The sequence below is a fragment of the Camelus ferus genome, chromosome 21, assembly GCF_009834535.1.
Source record: "Camelus ferus isolate YT-003-E chromosome 21, BCGSAC_Cfer_1.0, whole genome shotgun sequence".
Taxonomy (NCBI): domain Eukaryota; kingdom Metazoa; phylum Chordata; class Mammalia; order Artiodactyla; family Camelidae; genus Camelus; species Camelus ferus.
The window spans coordinates 10,734,156-10,754,114 of NC_045716.1; the positions used below are offsets into that span (position 1 = coordinate 10,734,156).

Sequence of the window (19,959 nt, forward strand, 5' to 3'; positions counted from 1 at the left end):
GTTTACAAGCACAATAGAGGGTGTGATGCTATCTACATCTGAGGTTAACTGTCACTGATTACGTTTTAAGAGAACATTCCTCTAATCACTATAGATCTCTATCAAAACACAACTGATACAATGAAAATGAGGACAAGGCTTAAAGTTTTAAAGTCCTGGGTTTAAGTGCCCTGGATTTAAGGGAAAATCACAGCCTCAAGTTATTTCATTATTTTAAACAAATGTAAAGCAACAAATACACAGAGATACCACCAGCAACAAACAGATAAAAGAATTAATAGGAGAGAAGAAAAGATAGGAATTCCACTATCACCTACTTTTGCACTGAAAATAAAGTGAAATAGCATACTTTTTGATTGGTAATGGAGTGCCTACACCTTAGGAATCCACTCTGAACTACAAATTCTTATATTCAGCTATCTACTCGACATTTCCACCTAGATGTACAATAAACTTCTTAAATCTAACATGTCCAAAACTGAATTCCCTTATATTCTTCCCCAGTGATGATCCATTTTACAGCTTCCCAATCTCAACTGATGGGAATTCTATCCCTCTTGTTGCTTAAGCTGTAAAAGCTTTGGAGATAACTGACCCCTTTTTCTCACATACCACATTTAATCCATCAGTCAGCCCTGTCTTCAAATAGCCAGTAACCAACCATTTCTCATCGCTTTTAATGTCACTTTCCTGGTTTAATTTATCATTTGATTATTGCAATAGCTTTCTAACATCTACTCTTTGCCCACAGACTGTTCTTAGCAGACTACTTAGAATGGTCTTAAAAGTCAGATCCTGTCATTATTTTGCTCAAAACTATCTGTTGTCTTCCTACCTCGCCCAAAGGCCCTACCAGATCCCCAACCTGTTCTCTTTCCAACTTCATCTATCCTCTCTTCATCCCTTCCTTCAATTCAGCCACATGGAACTCCCTGGTGTCCTTCAAACATACCAGGCTTGCTCCTGTCTGAAGGCTTTTGTATTTGCTATTCTCTGAACAAGGAATTCACTTTCCCTCAGGACAACTAACAGCACACACTTTTACCTCCTTTAAGTCTTTAATTCAAACGTCACCCAAGTAGCCTTTCTTGGCCACCCTATTTTAAATTGGTTTCACACCCCTTGGCAAATTCCTTCTATACCTTTCTGGCTTTGCTTTTCTCCGCAGCACAGACCACCATTTAACGTACTGTACGTTAATTACCATTGACTCTCCCTGATCGCCGAGCTTGTATTCTGTTTTTACACCACCTCTCCACTCTTTTGTGAGGCCACAAGTTACAGCAGTGCCTAATACATAACAAGTGCTCAATAAATGTTCAACAAATGAAGAACTGCTGACCTAAATAAACATTTACCACTACTGCACATTTGAGAAATTAGAAAAAACTCCTGTAAACATGCATACTGCATTAAAAACAGTAGTAGAAAAGTTCAGAAAACAGTAAATAGCACTCTCTGTATCACAAGGACTTTTTCTTAAGACTAGCATTTTTTAAATTAGCCTTAATATGTCTGAAGCAACTTGTAACTGTTGAGATCCAGCAGCATTAGCATCACTTGAGAACTCAGAAGAGTACTTAGGCCTCAACCCTTCCTAAAGAATCAGATACCCTGGGCGTGGGTCCCAGCAATCGACTTTAATAAGCTCTCCAGGTGATCTGGATGTATGCCAAAGTTTGAGAAACTGTTTCAAGGATCTGTCACACTAACCCCACCAAGGGCACTATTAAGTCTATTCTTACCTCTGATGAAGTAGCTGATCCAAACGATGTTAGGGGCTTATTCCAGGCGCTGACTGAAGGTGGCTGTGGTGGACTAATAGGACCTACTGAAAAGGGAAAGTCACAGGGAACGTGACCATTAAAGTTTACAGGACAATAATCCTTAATCCACTTAATCCTTTCTTTTAATGGCAGCTAAACGATAAAACAATGACTCCACATCATACTTAAGACTCTTGCATACCAAAATAAATACATCTGCCTAAACAATGTATTGTCTTTTTTACCAACACAAAATTGTGTCCATAAAATATGGCTGTTAAAAGTATAACATACTTGTCTTAGAAACAAAAGGTTGAGGAAAAGAAGCTAAGAAAAGACTACTGTTACTGCTTCCTACTAAGAAAAAAGGAGATGGCTAGGAAAAAACATACTGAATACATACATAAAATTAAAAACAAACTGCAACACTCCCATGCCACTCCCCAGCGGTTACTTCCTTGTTGCACACTTACATTTCTTAGAGATGTCATTCAGCACAGCTGGTGCGGCCACTTTATTGTCCCATAATTCATTCGTAAGCGGGCCATGTGACTGGGAGGCCTGGAGGGGTTTTCCTGGGGCTACATAATCTGTGCCATTGGGTGTCTGGGCTGAAGGTAGTCTAATTGAAGGTGGCGGCTGTTTTGAAGATGGTGTTGTAGCCTGCAGTGGACTCTGGACTGGTTTGTGAGTCTGTCCCTGACTCTGGGCTGGGGTTGTGGGGGCTGGGACTGGGACTGGGACTTGGACTAGAGCAGAGGTTGGGGCTGGGGCTGGGGCTGAGGCTGGAGCTGGGGTTGGGGCTGGGAGTGAGGCAGGGGCAGTCGGGGCTGGGGCAGGGGCAGTCGGGGCTGAGGCGGGGGCAGTTGGGGCGGAAACTGGTGCTAGGGCTGAGGCAAGGATGGGAAGTGAAGCTGAGGCAAGGATGGGGACAGAAGCTGCAGATGAAGCTGAGGCAAGGACCGGGGTTGGAAGTGGAGCTGACGAAGAAGAGGCTGTGGCCGTGGCTGAGGTGGAGGCCGGGACTGGCACTGAGGCTGAGGCTAAGGCTGGGAGTGAAGCTGAGGAGGAGGTCAGGACTGGAACTGCGGCTGGGGCTGGGAGCGGAGCTGATGGCGATGCCAGAACGGGAGCTGGGGCTGAGCCGGCCAGCGGGGCCGAGGTCGTGGCTGGAGCTGAGGCCGACGCCACACCCGGGCAGGGAGCTGGGGCCAGAGATGAGGCTGGAGACTGTGTTTGCTGGGTTCCTGTCGCCTGCTTTTTGGCAAATCTTGGCGGAAGCTTAGAAGTCTGACTTCTTCCTTTTTCGTTTGCATTCTTTTTATTCCAGACCTTAAAAAATTGGCAGCAATCACTTTTGTCAGTAACACAGCTCAAAGTTCAAACACTTCATGAATGGAATTTCTGACAAAGCAACCTACTGCTAATTTAGCTCCTTTACTTTTCAAAATAGGTACTTGATAAAAAAAAATGTCAAGGTTGCTAATGAGATTTTAAATTATTTAAATTTAAAGATATTATCGGTGAAAAAAAGACAAGTATTCATTATACATTCTTGACACACAGGTGCACCATCCCTCTCCGACAATTCTGAAATTAAAAAAACTAAGGAAATTCGTAGTGAATTCATTTGGCAGCAAAATCTGACCCCATCTGACAAGAAACTATCAACTTCACTCAACTTGTGTTTGCCACAGAAACATTCATTCTGTGATTGTTGCTGGGTGTTCTGCTATACAGGACATATTCACTACTGTAACTTCTTAAAAAAAGATAGATGACTTCTGGAATATCTGGCCCCAAGGGTCATATTCAGTTAAACTCAGTATTACCATCCTTATAGGACTTTTTACAGTGTTTCCTGTTTTGAAGACTTCTCATCTTTATCACTGTGACCTATGTGCTCTATTTATTTTTATCTTGTGTCAGCATTTAGCAAAATGGGTGTTTGGGTTGATTCAAATGAACTAACTTATTGTGATGCATACTGTGTATTGAACTGAACTAATTTAGATTACAACAAAAAACTTAGGTTAAGAACCTGCAATTTATTAGAGATCAAGGCAGCTGTGTTCATTAGACTTCTAAGATAATTTAAAATTTACTCCAAATCTTCCATGAAAGTAAGACAGGCCAAATAAGATGACCAATACAAAAACATAAAATATGTTGTTGAAATAAAGCAAAGATGATCTTCTCCAAGGCAAACAGTGAGTTATAGTGATTATATTCTATTTTAAAACAATCTAAATAACTAGCAACAAATTGAAACACTAAACCTGTATGATTTGTTCTTCCTTCTTTCGGCGTTCCTCATCCTGTAAACGTTTCTGTTGTTTTTTGGATACCACTTCAGTAAAACCATCATCATTCAAATTCGACTGGGGGTCTTCAACTACCGTTACTTCAGGGTGGTCATCAATTATAACAACACCTATGGGTATAGAAAAAGATTTTAAATGATATTTTCTTTTTTAAAATGAAAAGATAAAAAAAATTTTTGGTCCAGTATTAATTAAAAAACACAAAGATCTAGTGCTTATAATTCATAGTAGAACCCATTTTCCACACCTTAAAATGGCCATTTATTAGTAAAATTTGAAAGCTTCATAAACAAGGTTAAAAACAAAAGTCCTTAAACTATCTACTTTGAGAGGGATACTCCTTTTTTTTCTTAAGCAATACAGTGGTAATGCCTTTACTTAAAAAATCAGAATTATCTTATCTTAGTCAAATCACCTATCTCTATCCCTCCCAACCTCAAGATGTGTATTGTGTTGTAAAGACCAAATACTACTTCGTCTAATTTGCATCTAATCATCCATTCTAAGAGGTGGGTATTACTTTTGTTTCCCCTTTTCAAAGAATGTACTAAGTTTGTCAGAGGAGGTGCTCACAAGCTAAGCTGGTCTTATGAAGTCTAGAATTAGTTCTCAAAAGTCTGTGTGCATGGTAATCACCTCAAGAACTTGTTAAACACAGACTGCGTCACACTCCAAGTTTTTGATTCAGTAGGTCGGGGGTAGGACCTAAGATTTTGTATTTCTCAGAAATTTCCAGGTAACGTAGATGGTCTGAGGACCACACTTTGAGAACTGCTAGTCTAGAAATACAAAGCCAAGGTCCTGGGCCTGAATCAGGTTTAATATGTATAAACAATCATCAACCAGATGAAAGGAAACTCTCGTCTATATCTCTAATACTGGAATAACAACACATAGCCCAAAGGTTCCCGATACTACTATCTGCTCTTAGTGAATCTCTTGAAATTATTCAATATTTCCAGCTTAAGTCTCATCTGAATGAATAGTAAATAGCACATTTTTACATGCATTAAGTGTCTACTCACAGATAATTGCCAATTTCCTCATCAAATATTTCCTTATTGCTGTTATCCTTTGCATGTGATATCCTATCACCGCATGCTTTTCTGAAAATATTTACTCCTAGCAACACTACCGCCTATCCTATTATTTATTCTCTATTTACCATATCTTAGATACCAATTTTATCAAGGTCATAATTCACTGAGGCTAACACTGAGGCTTTCTTTTCAGACACAGCATATGTACAGATATAATTAAGCATGTTCATTTGACTTTGAGCTTTCCCATACCTGTTTAGCAAGGTAGAGTAGTTAATTTCGTCCCTTTTCCATGAAGAACAGTGAAGCCCTGTGGATTATCTTTACAAGAATTTTATCAAGCATGCAAGGCTATGCTAAAAGCTGGTGTTATTTTAGTTCAAGCTGCATCAGTTAATGATTCATAACGAGCCTCTAACTCTACCTTGAAGTCTAAATCTTTTATTGATGACTTATTTACAGCATCTACTTAAATGTAACAGACAGACAGACAGACAGACAAAAGAGACCTGAAAACGCACTTGCATAATTGTTGAGATCAAACTGTGATAGTGCATCCACTTTCTCTTTGGGTTTTTTAGGGCCTGGTTTGGGGTCTTCTCTTTTTTTCCCCGTAGAATCTTTGGAGTTCTTTTGTCCTGTACCATTAGGTGCTCCTTCCTGGTGGTGTGCAGAGGTGCCATTGACAGGATCAGCACCAGTTGTGCCTGCCGACTGGTCATCAAATGGTCTACAAAGTAATAATTTAAGGTATCACTACCTCCACATAACTGAATAACAATAAAAAAAAGGTCTTAGTGGCAGTTTCTAAAGGTCAATCTAAGAAAAAATAGCAGTGAGACAGAAGCCCCTAACTCTAAAACCAACAAGCCTTAGTGACTTTTGTTGAGTACAACCGACTGAGCTTCCCAATAAAGGAGAGAGACTAGCTCCTTACAGTTCTTTCCAGCAATTAATCCTAGAATTATCTCCCAGAAGTTCTTACTGTATCTATCACATTATAAATGAGCTAATAATCAACACTGTTCACAGCAGAAATTTCCTGTGATCCAAGCTAGACCAAAGTATTCATAGTGGATCTTCTCCACAAGAGGGCAGCACATGAAAAAAAAAATTTAAAAGCATTCTGTGCCTACTCTACATACATACTTTTTGAAAAAAGTTCAATCAGATTTATACATAAATGCAAACATATCTTTTAAAACCACTCTTCATATGGAAACCATTCACTTCACAAACCAAAGGTATTTCTATAGATTTTTTTTCCCCTAACAAATTCTCTCGGGTTCATTTTATGAAAATACACCATGAAAAAACAGCTCACCGATTCATTTTCAGCTCAGCCTATAGTATTACTCAAGATAAAAGCTCACTGAGAGCCTGATAAAAAGCTTGACTTCAAATATTTGAAGAATGCATTCACTTCTTCCAAATAGGACTCTTCCAAAATATTCATTTTAACTACAGCCAGTAACTGCTGTTTCTGCAGGTTCAAAGTTGTTACCATCTACACTGCACAAATATCAGATCAATTTCCTCCCTGAGCATTATCACTCGAAATTCAAATAGTTCACTTATGGTCAACAATTACATCATTACCGCAACTATATATGTTATCCTGTTCTTCTGGACTTTAAAGTGAGGTTTAAATTCTGTGTTAAGCAGGTACTTAAGGAACACAACTGGTAGCATTATTTCCCTGGAACTATCAGAAAGCAAAAATATATTTTTGTTTACACGTATAGTAACCTGAAATGCTAAGAGTAAGTAAGTAACCAATGCAGATTAAAATATTATTTTGTCTGAATAAATTTCTTATCAGCTCAGGCTGCAAATCTGGGAATTTGGTCAAAAAACAGGGCATACCATAATAACAGTTGTATACTACATACCAGATGTTAAGTGCTTCAATTTAAAATGTCATGCCACTAAAATGTCACATATTTTTGTAAGGACTGTTACTTTCTCCCCGTTTTACTGATGAGGAAGCAAAGACTTTATACAACAAGCAAGTACCACAGCCTAAATTTAAAACTAGGAATAATGCTACTTTATAATGTTTCCTAATACTAAAAACAAACAAACAAACTTACTATAACCGACATTTTAATATTTAAAAAAAGACCAAGTTAGCACAGTTTGTAAAAATTCCTTAAAAAAAAAAACAAAAAAAACCACCAATGACATGATATTTATGTTACTGGTGCCCTAGTGGTTGGGCAGGACTTTGCTTTCTAGGTCTCTCCCTAACCTGGATCATTTATTATAGGTCTGCAATTCAAGAGTGGAATACAATTTATCCTAAAGTTTCAACATTTGCTCTCTTGAAACCAGCACAGAATGACAAAGTGTATGGCTACAACATATTAATTGAAGTCCCAGGGGACACCTGTGAGCATGAGTTTCCCAAAGAGAATCCAAGAAAGAAAGGCAGGCTACCCATCATCAGCAAGATGATTTACCAAATGGAAGACATCTTATAGGTCCCAGCCTCGGTGTGTAGATTTTCCCAAAGCTACAAATTCCTAAGAGGACTCTTCTGGGAAATGTAATGTAGCAGGCAAAGACTTCTAGGACACACTAACCTCTTTCTCAAACACCCTTACTTTGAGAATAGAGAAAAAAAATTATGGGAGAACAATGTCTTGGTCCTCTATAGACTGGCTCCTTTGCACACGTCAACCAGTAAGTCTACTTTCAGCTTCTCAAAGGTGCAAAAGTATTTACATCTAAAAGTACTCACCCTCGCTTGCCACTTTTTGATGGTGGGCCACTTCTCCTTTCATTCCTAGGACCTGAAAAATTCCTTCCAGATTTGGGTGGGCCACTGTTGCCACGCCGATTCTGGCGATCAACACCAGGTCTTTGACTAGAAAAACTTCTCTTTGCAATCTCCCTTTTTGGAGGTAAAACATTCTCTCCGGTCTTTACAACTGCTTGTGCATTCAAATCAGCATTTTTTTTTTCATCCCTTTCACGCCTCTCGTTGAAATCACTGCTTTCAGAAGCCGTTTCCCATTCTTCATTTGCCTGATCTGAAGAGTTCTGATTAGACAAGTCTGGTGTCTTATTCCCAGAAACATCCCCAGCAGTATTAACTGGTTCTTGAACGACATTATTAACTGTGCCATTTGTGGGCACTGCCACCTCATTGGTTTTTGAAGCGGCTTCCCTCTCTCTTAGCCGTCTAAATCTAGGAGGCTTATCCTGTCTTGGTGGTCGGGTAGGACGCTGCCTTCGGGGCCTCTCTCTAGCTGGGTCAAATTTTCGCTCAAATTTTGGAGGCCGTTTATCCGCTGGTAAAGGAATAAACTGCTCATGTCTTCTTGGTGGCTCTCCATCATCTGGCTTAGGAGCCTCTGCCTGCCTTGGGTTCCACTGATTGTCCCGATAAGCAGGTCTCCGTAAGGTGGAAGGTCGGGATGGGCGACCTCCAGGGTCCCTTCCACCACGTCTGAAGGTGCCCCCTCTGCCTCTCCTTGTAGGCTCTCCTTTAGGAAGGAAACCTGGTTTAGACTTATCATCATCCCTTACGTAAGGTTTTTCCAGAGGTCTATTATCTATTCGGACATGATTTTCAGGCTTGAAAGAAGATTGAGGCTTTATAGGTTTTTTGTTTTCAGACCGCTCCTCTTTTTTGGGAAGTTTCCCTTTGCTTAAACTATCCTTGTCACTTGCACTTTCATGAATTTCACTGTCTGTGTCAGTCTCTGAACCTCGCTGTCTTCTCCTCTTGGGAACGACTTCAAAATCGGAGCTCTCGCTTCGTGTCTCACTTTCTTCTCGCTGTCTGAGAGGTCCTGAGGGCAAGTGCTCTGTTCGTGGCTTATTGTCTCTGTAAGGAGGATAATCTCGAGTGTGTCCTCTGCCTCCTCGGCCACGCCCTCCGTAAGAGCCTCTATAGCTTCGCCCTCTAGAGTAATATTCACCTCGGCCTCGACCTCTGTATCCTTGATCTGGAAACCAATCTCTATCTCTGGGATCTTTCCAATAGGTCCTAGGGGGTAAAGTTGATTCTTTTTTAACTGCTGGTCTTGAATCTGGTCGAGGCCTCTCTGTAACAAGATCTTTGCTGATGACTTTCTCAGGTTGTTTTTCTTCTTTAACTGCTGGCGTCGTGACGGTTTGCTGGTTTACAGTTTTGGCTGCAGGCTCTACCTCAACACTGCTTGTAGGTTCCAAAGGCTTCTCGGTATCTTGAGGTGGCTTTTGCGCCAAAGCTGAAGTTGAAGTTTCTACTGAAGGAAGTTTCTCTGGCTCTGGTGGAGGTGGAGGTGGTGGCGGAACCAACTGTGGCTGAACTGGTGCTGCAGGTGGCGGGGGTGGAGGAAGAGGATCTTTCTTTTCTGTCTTTTCAGGTTTTACAATTTTTTCAGTGATCTTTTCTCCCTTTTCTCCTTCTTTCTCCTTCCTTTGCTCTCGTTCTTCTTTCATATCTCTAAGTATAGGTTTCTTAATAGGACCTGACCTCCTCACAGGCCTATCATTACCATCTTCTCTTCTGTTGGAGCTCGGCCTCGGGCCCCAACGAGTTTCTGATTTTGATTTATACACTTTTTCAGGTTTTGGTCCTTCAGAAGAACGCAGAAAGCCCTCTTTTTTTGGTTTTTCCTCTGGCCTTTCTGCTGGTTCTCTTGAATCAATGGATCTGCTGGCTCCTTTAGGGATGCTTGCAGATGGCTCATTTCTCTGCTCCTCTGGTTTCTGAGTATGGTTAGATCCATGGGAAACACTTCTTTTCCGGGCAGGCTGACTCTCTCCAGCTAAACTTCGCTCTTCTTGAGGAGTGGATACAGACTTTTGATCAGGTACATCAAAACAAGCAGGCTGATTATGTGTGTCAGTATGGTGAGGTCTAATGTCCTCTACCGATCTGCTTAAAAACTTATGTACTTCTGTCTCACTTGACTCTCTGACAAAGTCTGCTTTTGGGTGAGCCTCTAACTGACTATGTTCTACAGGATAAGCAGCAGTAATCTGTTCCTGATCCAATGGGGCTTCAGGCCTATGATAAGGAGAATTCAAAGACAACCATCAACACAAAATCTTTTTCACATGTATGTGTAAAGCAAAATAATCCCTTTAATTTAAAAACAAAACAACAGATTCTAATCATAAAGGGCATCTTTATGGCTCCGTAAAAAAACTAGTGCAGCATTTTTCGTAATAGCCAAGAGATGGAAACAATCTAAATGTCCACTGACAGATGAACAGGCTAAGAAAATGTGGTATATGCATACAATGGAATGTTGTTTAGCATTAAAGAAAGAATCCTGCTATATGCTACAACATGGATAAGGATATTACAGTAAGTGAGATACACCAGTCACAGAAGGACAAATACTGCATGATCCCACTTATACACGCTATAAAATCAAACTCATCCTCACAGAAGGTAGAACGGTGACTGCCAGGGACCAGGAGGAAGGGGGAAGTAAGTTTTGACTACATGGGTATAAAGTTTTGGCTGTGCAAGATGAAAAAGTTCTAGAGATCTCCTGTATGACATGCTTATAGTTAACAGTATTGTACTACACACTTGAAATTTGGATAAAAGGGTAGATACCATGTTATGTGTTTCTTTCCCCATAATCAAAAACCAATGAAGTGCACTCCTTAAGAAAAAGAAGTTCAGACCATGCTGGTGTGAATTTTTAATCCACCAAAACCAGTGATTTCCACTTAACAATCAGAGTACACTAGAGTAGGTCTATGTTTCCCAAGGAATCAGACTTTTAAAACATCATAAAATATACTCCTTAAAAGGGCAGAAGTTCTAACTTCATGATATGAATTATTACAGATCAATTATTTGCTACTTCAAAGTAATCCTATAAACTAGTATTTGTCCTTAACTTGGCCTTAGAAAACTTCCATAAGATAACTGAATGCCTACCATTTCTCATTAGTGGAAGAACTACATCAATGCTTTAGCCAGACTACATATAAAGTACCTAATCGACAGCAGAGTCTTGCCAATTTTAACATCTACCACTAAACTTCAGCATTTAGTTGAGTTTACAGAACTATAATACAAAATGCCCTAATCAATACAGAAATACCAGAAAAGAGAAAGTATGTCCTAAAATGAAATAAGGCATACTGAATGGGAGAAACTCAGAGTGATCTTCAGGGAGACTACAGTTTTCATTTCACCACAACAGTCTATTGATCTATTAATAATTTTAATAATTACCTTCCATCCTCAGGTTCTTCCGTTGCCTTGGGAGTGGTGGCCTGCTGAGGCTCAGTGTGAGGGTAGGGATCTGACCCCCACATCATACGAGGCTCAGAAAGGGAAATTGCATGATCTCTTGCGGATCGAGCTATATGCTCAAATGACTCAGAATTGTTTGGTGACCCTTCTATCTGGTCTCTTCTCATTAACGGCTTAGGAGGAATCATTCCTATACAAATGGTCAGAAAAAAAAGTGGAGGGAAGAAATGAAGGAAACAAAGTCATTATAGGCATAGAATTTACGCTATTAATTACTATTTGGAATTCTCCATATTTGGACTAAAGAAACACGGTTTGCCAAGTGGAATTGATTAACTCAAAAATGACCCGTGAAAATGTGTTTTTCTATGAATGAAATTTTTATTGTTGTAGTCCAACAGATTTAAAAATTGAGGAAGCAAAGTAAGTAAAACCATAAGGACAGCCTATTTAACTTCAAAGGAGAGAAAATACAATGCCTTTAAAAATCAGATAATCAGAACTGTCTCTATGCATATTTAACATTAATCTAGTTTAATTAGTTGATCAATATGCTATAAATTATGCCTCTTAAATTTTAAAACTTCAGTGTATATTTTAAAATCAAGATGCGATTCTCTCTTTTAAAAAAGAATTTTTGGGGGGGGGGGTAGGTAATTAGGTTCTTTATTTATTTCTTAATGGAAGTACTGGGAATTGAGCCCAGGACCTCGTCCATGTTAAACACAGTGCTCTACCATTGAGCTATACCCTCCCCCCAAAGATATGATTCTTGATCACATTTTATCACCTTCAAATCTTCCTTTATACCATTTAGTAATCAATTAGCTCAATTTATTCTGATAAAGACTCCCAATTCATTTGTCTTTAGCGAACCTATAAGAAAACTAAGGTTGATAAATGATAGAGAAAATTGAAAAGCTAGAATATATAACATTAGGACAAACTTCAAATGCTGAAACACTTGAAAAACTGAAAAGAATGTAGTGGATAATAGAAACTGTAACTAAGACAGCAGATGAAATTCCACCTCAAAATTTTAAAATAATATTTGCAAAACAGGAAATACAGTACTTTGGTCTTACCACACTATTGGCATAGTATCTGGCATTTAACTATTCTGTGCTGAAAGAAGATACATAATTTTATGACTAAAAATCTAATTATAAATCCTATTTTAAGTTCTTACTAGATTATAACTCTCAAAGGAATTAAGACTAAAAATGTGAGGAAATGAAAAACTTTGAACTTGCACAACTACAAGCGAGCCCAGAGACAAGGACAATTTCAACTTACCAGGATGAATGGGTGGGATATCCATTGCAGGTCTGCCTGATATCATTCGAGGATCCATGTAGGACTGCATCATGAGCCACCGTGGATCAAAACCCATGGACGCCAGATGCTGAGGGTGGGGCTGCATGGGCTGGTAAAGAGGTCTGTGCGGTGGTGGGGGGACAGCGCCACTGGATGGTTGGGAAGGAACTGTCTGGGGAAGCACACCTTGCTGCTGCTGCTGCTGCTGCCACTGCTGCTGCTTCATCTGTTCCTAAAGAAAGCAGAATCCCACACACTGACATGTTTAGTTCCATCTGATAAATTAATATGTTCGATCAAATCAGAAAACAGGCTTTTCTGAATCCCTGAAGGAAAAGAATTCAGAAGTCATTTAACAGTGAGACGTAGCAAGACAAAAGAACAAAGGGTAAGTTATGACACTTGGCCTTATACTTGACTTACACAACTACTCATTAATTATACTGCAAAAACCATTTCCTAGAAAGGAAGATGGTCTCCATAAATGAGGCAGAGGGGGGTAAAAAAGGAATGACACAGTTCACAATAAAGCCTGTGTCAACAAACTTTCATTAAAAGGGGAAATCTTTCAGCGAAAATTTGTGTGCTTTGTGTATTTTGGGTTTTATGTCAAATTATTTCTCAGGCTATTAAACAATAAATCTTTTCAATCACATGTACAAGATAAAATGTTTCTATTGTTACCTGCTGCCGCTGGAATCTTGGTGGTAAAGACTTCTGAAACTGTTTAAAATAGCCAGATAATACAGCAGGCCGAGGCTGAGACCCTGACTCTGGTTCTGTTTCATGTGCTGCTTGTGTGGTCTCTTTTTCACTGCGATTGCTGTCTTGTCTAGTGAAAACTGGGTCATCCTCTGCCCAAAGAAAAAGTGAAAGATAATGATACTTGTCTATGACACTTACCAAATACATGATGTACATACTGGAGCGAATTATTAGATTGATATACTTAAAAATTAAGAGGAATAAAGCATCCTAAAACACTGTTTTGTATTTTAATAACCATCAGCAAGGTAACATTAGATTAATTAATTTCCTCAAAGCTGGATTCTTAAGACAGAGCACATGCCCAAATACCCAAAGTCTGTATTTGTAATTTTATGATAATAAATCATTTCAAATACTACCTCTTTTTCACTGATTCAATAATTATTAACACTACTGTCAGTGTTTACTTATGATTCGCTATGACTTATGTGAAAACACAAATGGCTTATAAATACTTAAAACAGAACACATTGGTTTATTTAAATTATTTTTAGTAAAGGAACTATTATCTATAAAGAAAACTAATGAATCAAAGTCTGATGACAACAGAGAGATCACCAGCTATCTTCAAATAGAAATCATCATTCTACATAAAGGGTGTCAAATGTGATACACAGGAAGGAGAGCCACACACATACCTCCCACCAAGTTCTCATCCCAAAGAAAACGAGAGCTGTATTTATTCTATAGAAGTCATCTGTCACAGCTACAAAGCCATGCATGTTACAAATTCTCTTCTCAGAGAATTAGGAATGAGTTTTAAAGGAAAATGTAATGCAATGCCAATGTAAAACCATGCTGTAAAGAATCACAAATCACATTTTGTCTGTATTACACTCAATATTAAGAATTTTTTTGTAAGTAATAAAATACTGGAGGGAAAAGAGCCAAGTAGGTACAACGTTTAAAATTCAAATGAGTACTCACACTGATAAACCTAGCTAAAGTTAAACTGCCATCAGAACGTAAAAAAGGTGCATTAAAAAGTGCCACTAAATGATTATTAAAAACAAAACCATAATTTACATAGATAAAGTCACCACTAATGTTAAATTAATTAATTGGGGTTAATACATGTATTCACTGGAAGAAAAGACTAAAATGAATTTCCTTATTTCTAATCCATAGTCCTTTCTTATTGACTGTGAATGAGATTCCCTACAGTTATGCTCTTTTAGAATTCATCAATTTTAAAGTATACCAATGTTTTTCACTTCTGTGGTGAGAAATTTTACTTTACTTTTTCCGTTTTAAGCAATGTGTTTATGATATATAATAAAAGCCCATTATCAATATCAAATTATCTCTAGACTGATTAACATAAAAATTTGTGAACTCTGATAACTAAACAAATAATAATCCACGAGTCTTATTAAAAAGTTGAAATAAAACACTCTTACTCTTTTATAGTTATATTAAAGGCCCAGTTTGAGGTAACTCAGAATATAAATAAAACTTAAAGCAAACTTTAAAATCGCTTTGTAATATAATCTCAAGCAGCAGGGTCTTATAGAAATAACGTGGGTTTTGAGGTCAAAAGTTTCAGTATTTCCGTAACAGAAAATATACTGAAATAAAACCATTTCTATTTTAAATCACTGTTAATTCAAACTATTCATTAAGACTGAACTTTACAACAAGTCAGGAGCGAAGTTTTATTAACTAGAATTTATAAGTCAAATTGGGGAAGAACAAAAAAAGTTGATTAAAGCTAGAAAAGGCTTTTCTTCTCTTTTTTAAAAGCATAATTATAGTCTGGTAAGCATATCAACAATACTATGTAAGTTTTTATATTGAAACTGGCAAGAAAACAAATATGAAATTATGAACTGAGTGTAGTCATTTAATTACGACAATCCAAAGTTCCCATTAAGCTCTATTCAAATTTTTACAGGTTTTAGAGGTATTAACACATATGAACAAATGAGATTTTATTTAAATGTTGTGGAATCAGGAAGGAGAAAGAATCAGTATCTGTGACTATGAAGCTAATATAATTCTGCAGACGAAAGAGTTGATTGAAAGTCATCTAACTACATGATACATATAAGAAACTCACTTTAGATCCAAAGATACAAATAGATTGAAAGTGAAAAGACATACAAAGCTATTCTATGGAACTAGTAACCAAAAGAGAGCAGGGTGGCTATACTAATATCAGATGAAACTGACTTTAAATCAAAAAGTTTTACAAGAGGTGAAGGACATTAAATACTAATAAAAGGTTCAATACAGCTAAGATACAACAATTATAAATATTTACACAGCTAATAAAAGACCATCAAAACAAATGAAGCAAAATACTGACAGAATTAAAAGGATAAATAGTTCTACATTAATAGTTAAGACTTTAATATCCCAATCTCAATAATGAATAGAATAGCCATACAGAAGATAAGTAAAAAGAGGACTTAATAAACCAACTGGATCCAACAGATATATACAGAATACTCTACCCAAAAATAATAGCAAACACATTCTTCTTAACCCCACATGAGACATTTTCCATGACAGACCATATGTTAGGCCAAATAACTCCTGAAAGATTTAAAAAGATAGATATTATTTAAGTTATTTTCTGACCACAATGGAATGAAGTTAAAATCACCAGAAGTAAACCTGGAAAATTCACAAACCTGCAAAAATTAAACAACTCTCTCTTAAGCAACCAAAAGATCAAAAAAGAAGTTGCAAGGGAAATTGGAAAATACTTAAGAGATGAATAAAAATAAAAATACAACACATCAAAACTTATGGGATGCAGCAAAAGCAAAGTAAGGGAGGAAATGTACAGCTGTAGATGCTTACATTAAAAAATAAGATAGATCTCAAATCAATAACCTAGAGTAACCTTATTCTTAAATGAGAATAAGAATAAACTAAACCCAAGGTAATCAGAAGGAAATAAAAATCACAGCAGAGATCAATAAAATAGAAAACAGAAAAATAGAGAAATTCAGTGAAAAAAAAGTTGGTTCTTTGACAAAATCAACAAAATTGATAAATCTTTAGCTAGGAAGGTGAACTAAGTAAGACTCAAATGACTAAAATTTGAAGTTAAAATTGGAACATTACCAATTCTACAGAAATAAAAAGGATTGAGTATTACGGACAACGGCACAAATTGAATAATAACCTAGACAAAATGGACAAATTCCTAAAAACAAAAAACCTACCAAGACTAAATCACAAAGAAAAAGAAAGTGTGAATAGACTTTAACTAGCAGGAGACTGACTTTGTAATAAAAAAATCTAACAAAGAAAAGTCCTGGACCTGATGGCTTCACCAGTGCATTCCACCAAACATGTAAAGAAATAACATCAATTCATCAAAGAGGGAACACTTCCTTCCTAACTCATTTAATAAGGCCAATGTCCTGCTGATACCACCGTCCCCGATACCAATGCCAAAAAAGGACACTACAAGAAAACTGGAGACAAATATCTGTTATGAACACTGATGCAAAAATTCTTAACAAAATACTAGAAAACAAATTGAGCAGTATACTGGAAAGATTATATTATACCATTACCAATGGGACACATTTCCTGGAATGTAAGAACGGTTCAATATACAAAAATCAATCAATGTATCATACACTGACAGAATGAAGGGAAAATAACACATAATCATCACAATTACTGTAGAAAAGGCATCTTGCAAAATTCAACAAACTTTTATGATAAAAGTACTCAACAAATTAGGAATAGAAGGAAACTACCTCAACATAGTAATAGCCACTTATGAGAAACCCATAGATAACACCACACTCAATGCTGACAGACTGAAACCCTCTTCTCTAAGATCAGGAGTAAGACAAGGGTACCCGACTTAGCCACTTTTATTCAATTTCACACTGGATAACTTTGGGAGGTTCAAGACTGCTGTGGAGGAAGTAACTACAGACGTGGTGGAAACAGCAAGAGAAACAGAATTAGGAGTGAAACCTGAAGATGTGTCTGAATTGCTGCTATCTCATGATAAAATTGAATGGACAAGGAGCTGCTTACAATGGATGAACAAAGAAAGTGGTTCCTTGAGAGGGAATCCACTCCTCGTGAAGATGCTGTGAAAACTGTTGAAATGACAGCCAAGGATTTAGAACATTACATAAACTTAGTTGGTAAAGCATTGCGGGGTTTGAGAGTATTGACTCCAACAGTGAAAGAAGATCTACTATGGGTAAATGCCATCAAATAGCATTGATGCTACAGAGCAATCATTCATGAAAGGAAGAGTCAATCGATGCAGCAAACTTCATTGTCGTCGTATTTTAAAATACTGCCACAGCCACTCCAACCCTCAGCAACTACCACCCTGATCAATCAACAGCCATGAACAGTGAGGCAAGACCCTCCCCTCCACATAGTCACATCAGTATTATTCAAACAGGTAAAACATGGAATCAACCCAAGTGTCCACCAACAGACTGGCAAAACATATATATGATGGATCACTAGCCTTAAAAAGGAAGGAAATTCTGTAATGTGCTACAATATGGATGCAACTTGAAGGTACTATGCTAACAGAAATAAACCAGTCACAAAAAGACAAATATTATGATTCTACTTACAAGAGGTACTGAGAATGGTCAAAATCATGCAGAAAGAAAGTAGAATCACCAGCCAAGGGCTGGGGAGAGTTACTGTTTAACAGGTATAGAATTTCAATTTTAGAAGACGGAAATGGATGGAGTAAAGGTTCATTGTGAATGTTTTAAATACCACTGAATTGTACACTTAAAAATGGTTAAGATGCTAAATTTTATGTTATGTATATTTTATCGTAATAAAAAATTACAGAAAAAGGCATATTAAAGTATCCAATGAAATTCAACTTCTATCCAAAAAACAACAAACACTTTTATTTGGATTCTGTATATTAAAAATACACAAAAATATCCAAAATCCACACTAAATATGAAGCCTTTTGTAAAGCTTACATAAGAACGAACAAAACTCATACCTTTACTACAGCTGTTGTCACCATCTGATTTTTCCGCCACAGGCTCTAAAGTAGGTTCCTTGTGTTCAATTTTTTCCTCCACTGTCTCCCTTTCTTTCTTCTCCAGCTCACACTCCTTTTCCTGTTCCTGCATCTTCTGCAGGTCTTTTTCCTTTTCCTGCTGCCGTTCTAGTTCTTTCTCTTTTTCTTGCTTTCTTTCCTTCTCCATTTCTCTTTGTTTTTCCTGCTCTTGTTCCAGTTCTTTTTCCTTCTCCCGCTGTCTTTCCCTTTCTTTTTCCCTCTCCTTCTCTCGCTCCCGTTCTTGTTCTTTTTCGAGTTCTTTCTCCCGCTCCCGCTCTTTCTCTCGCTCTCTTTCTCTAATTTCCTCTGGAGTTGGCTGTTTGTCCACTATGCCCAGCTTTTCATCCAGTCGCTTCAGTTTCTCCGCACAAGCTGCTTTCCTCTGCTCTTCCATCCTTCGCTCCTCCTCTTCACGTCGCTTACGAGCACGTTCCACTGCTGCGGAGAGTTCTGACTGTTGTCTTCTTCTTTGCTTCCATATTTCATCTTCATCTGGGACTTGCTGCTTGGGGGGGAAAGGGCCTGGTCTTCCAGGTACTGCCTGTCGGTCTGGGGGAGGATGCTGAAACATTAAGTGAAATCATCAGATAAGTATGACAACACTGGGTATCACAGACGTGGAGGAGGAAAACTCTCCACAAAATGTCAGAAAAATACAGATTAAAATGCAAACAGGTAACAATGTGGAGAAAACAGTAAATCTACATAAGTCTCTAGAATAATTAATCCAGCCATCTAATATTTACTGAGTGTGTACCTATTTACTGTGCCAGACATTACTGCTCACTCAGCATTTGTTGAATAAAATTAGAAGTTGTCAGAACATGAATTTCATAACCTAAATTTAGAGACAAAAGAAATTTAGAATATGAGTGCTTTAGCAGCAACTGCCAGAGATGGAATGCCTAGAGAGGGAGAAAAGAAGTCCATAAAGATGCAAAATGATGGGGAGGGTATAGCTCAAGTGTAGAGTGTGTGCTTTGCATGCATGAGGTCCTAGGTTCAGTCCCCAGTACCTCCTCTAAAAATAAATAAACCTAATTGCCTCCTTCCCCTCCTCAAAAACAAACAAACAAAAACCTAAACTAAAATAAAGAAGAAAAAAAAAAAAGATGTAACATGGCACCACATGAGCCCTGAGAAGACTGAGGTACAGTTACAAGGAAAGACCAGAAGGCCAAAGCTAAGTGAAGAAGTGGAGACGCTGTGGCTGCTGCCACGCCCAAGAGGAAATTCCTACAGATCAGCCTAGGTAAAGAGAGGGGTGTCTTTATTTTTACTTTATTGTTTTTAAACAACTTTATTGTGGTGTAATTTCTGTACAGTTAAACTACACATATTTCAGATATACAATCTGATATATTTTGATAGATGTATACACCTACAAAACCACCACCACAATCAAGACAGCTAACAATTCCAACGTATCTGGAAAGGGCTATCTAGATCCCATAGTGGACTAGGGCAAGATCACCTGAGAGACTGGGTTTTAATGATTCAA

The 19,959-nt window shown here is 37.9% G+C and overlaps 1 protein-coding gene across 7 annotated transcripts in view; it reads right to left on the minus strand.

Moving 5' to 3' along the window:
• Positions 1 to 19,127, minus strand: part of PRRC2C (proline rich coiled-coil 2C) — a 42,960-nt gene extending 23,833 nt beyond the window's left edge. For 2 of the 7 annotated variants that reach the window (XM_032463743.1, XM_032463748.1), the window contains exons 1-9: positions 18,399 to 19,126; positions 13,349 to 13,518; positions 12,644 to 12,896; positions 11,327 to 11,537; positions 7,874 to 10,135; positions 5,652 to 5,860; positions 4,046 to 4,200; positions 2,240 to 3,098; positions 1,746 to 1,831 (exon numbers count right to left, since the gene is read on the minus strand). In XM_032463743.1, coding sequence (XP_032319634.1) covers positions 1,746 to 1,831; positions 2,240 to 3,098; positions 4,046 to 4,200; positions 5,652 to 5,860; positions 7,874 to 10,135; positions 11,327 to 11,537; positions 12,644 to 12,896; positions 13,349 to 13,518; positions 18,399 to 19,029 — 4,836 coding nt within the window. In that variant the 5' untranslated portion in view covers positions 19,030 to 19,126. Of the gene's footprint in view, positions 1 to 1,745; positions 1,832 to 2,239; positions 3,099 to 4,045; positions 4,201 to 5,651; positions 5,861 to 7,873; positions 10,136 to 11,326; positions 11,538 to 12,643; positions 12,897 to 13,348; positions 13,519 to 18,398 lie in introns of all 7 variants that reach the window. The other 5 variants (XM_032463744.1, XM_032463746.1, XM_032463749.1 and 2 more) reach the window with 3 other exon arrangements.
• Positions 19,128 to 19,959: the final 832 nt, after the last annotated feature.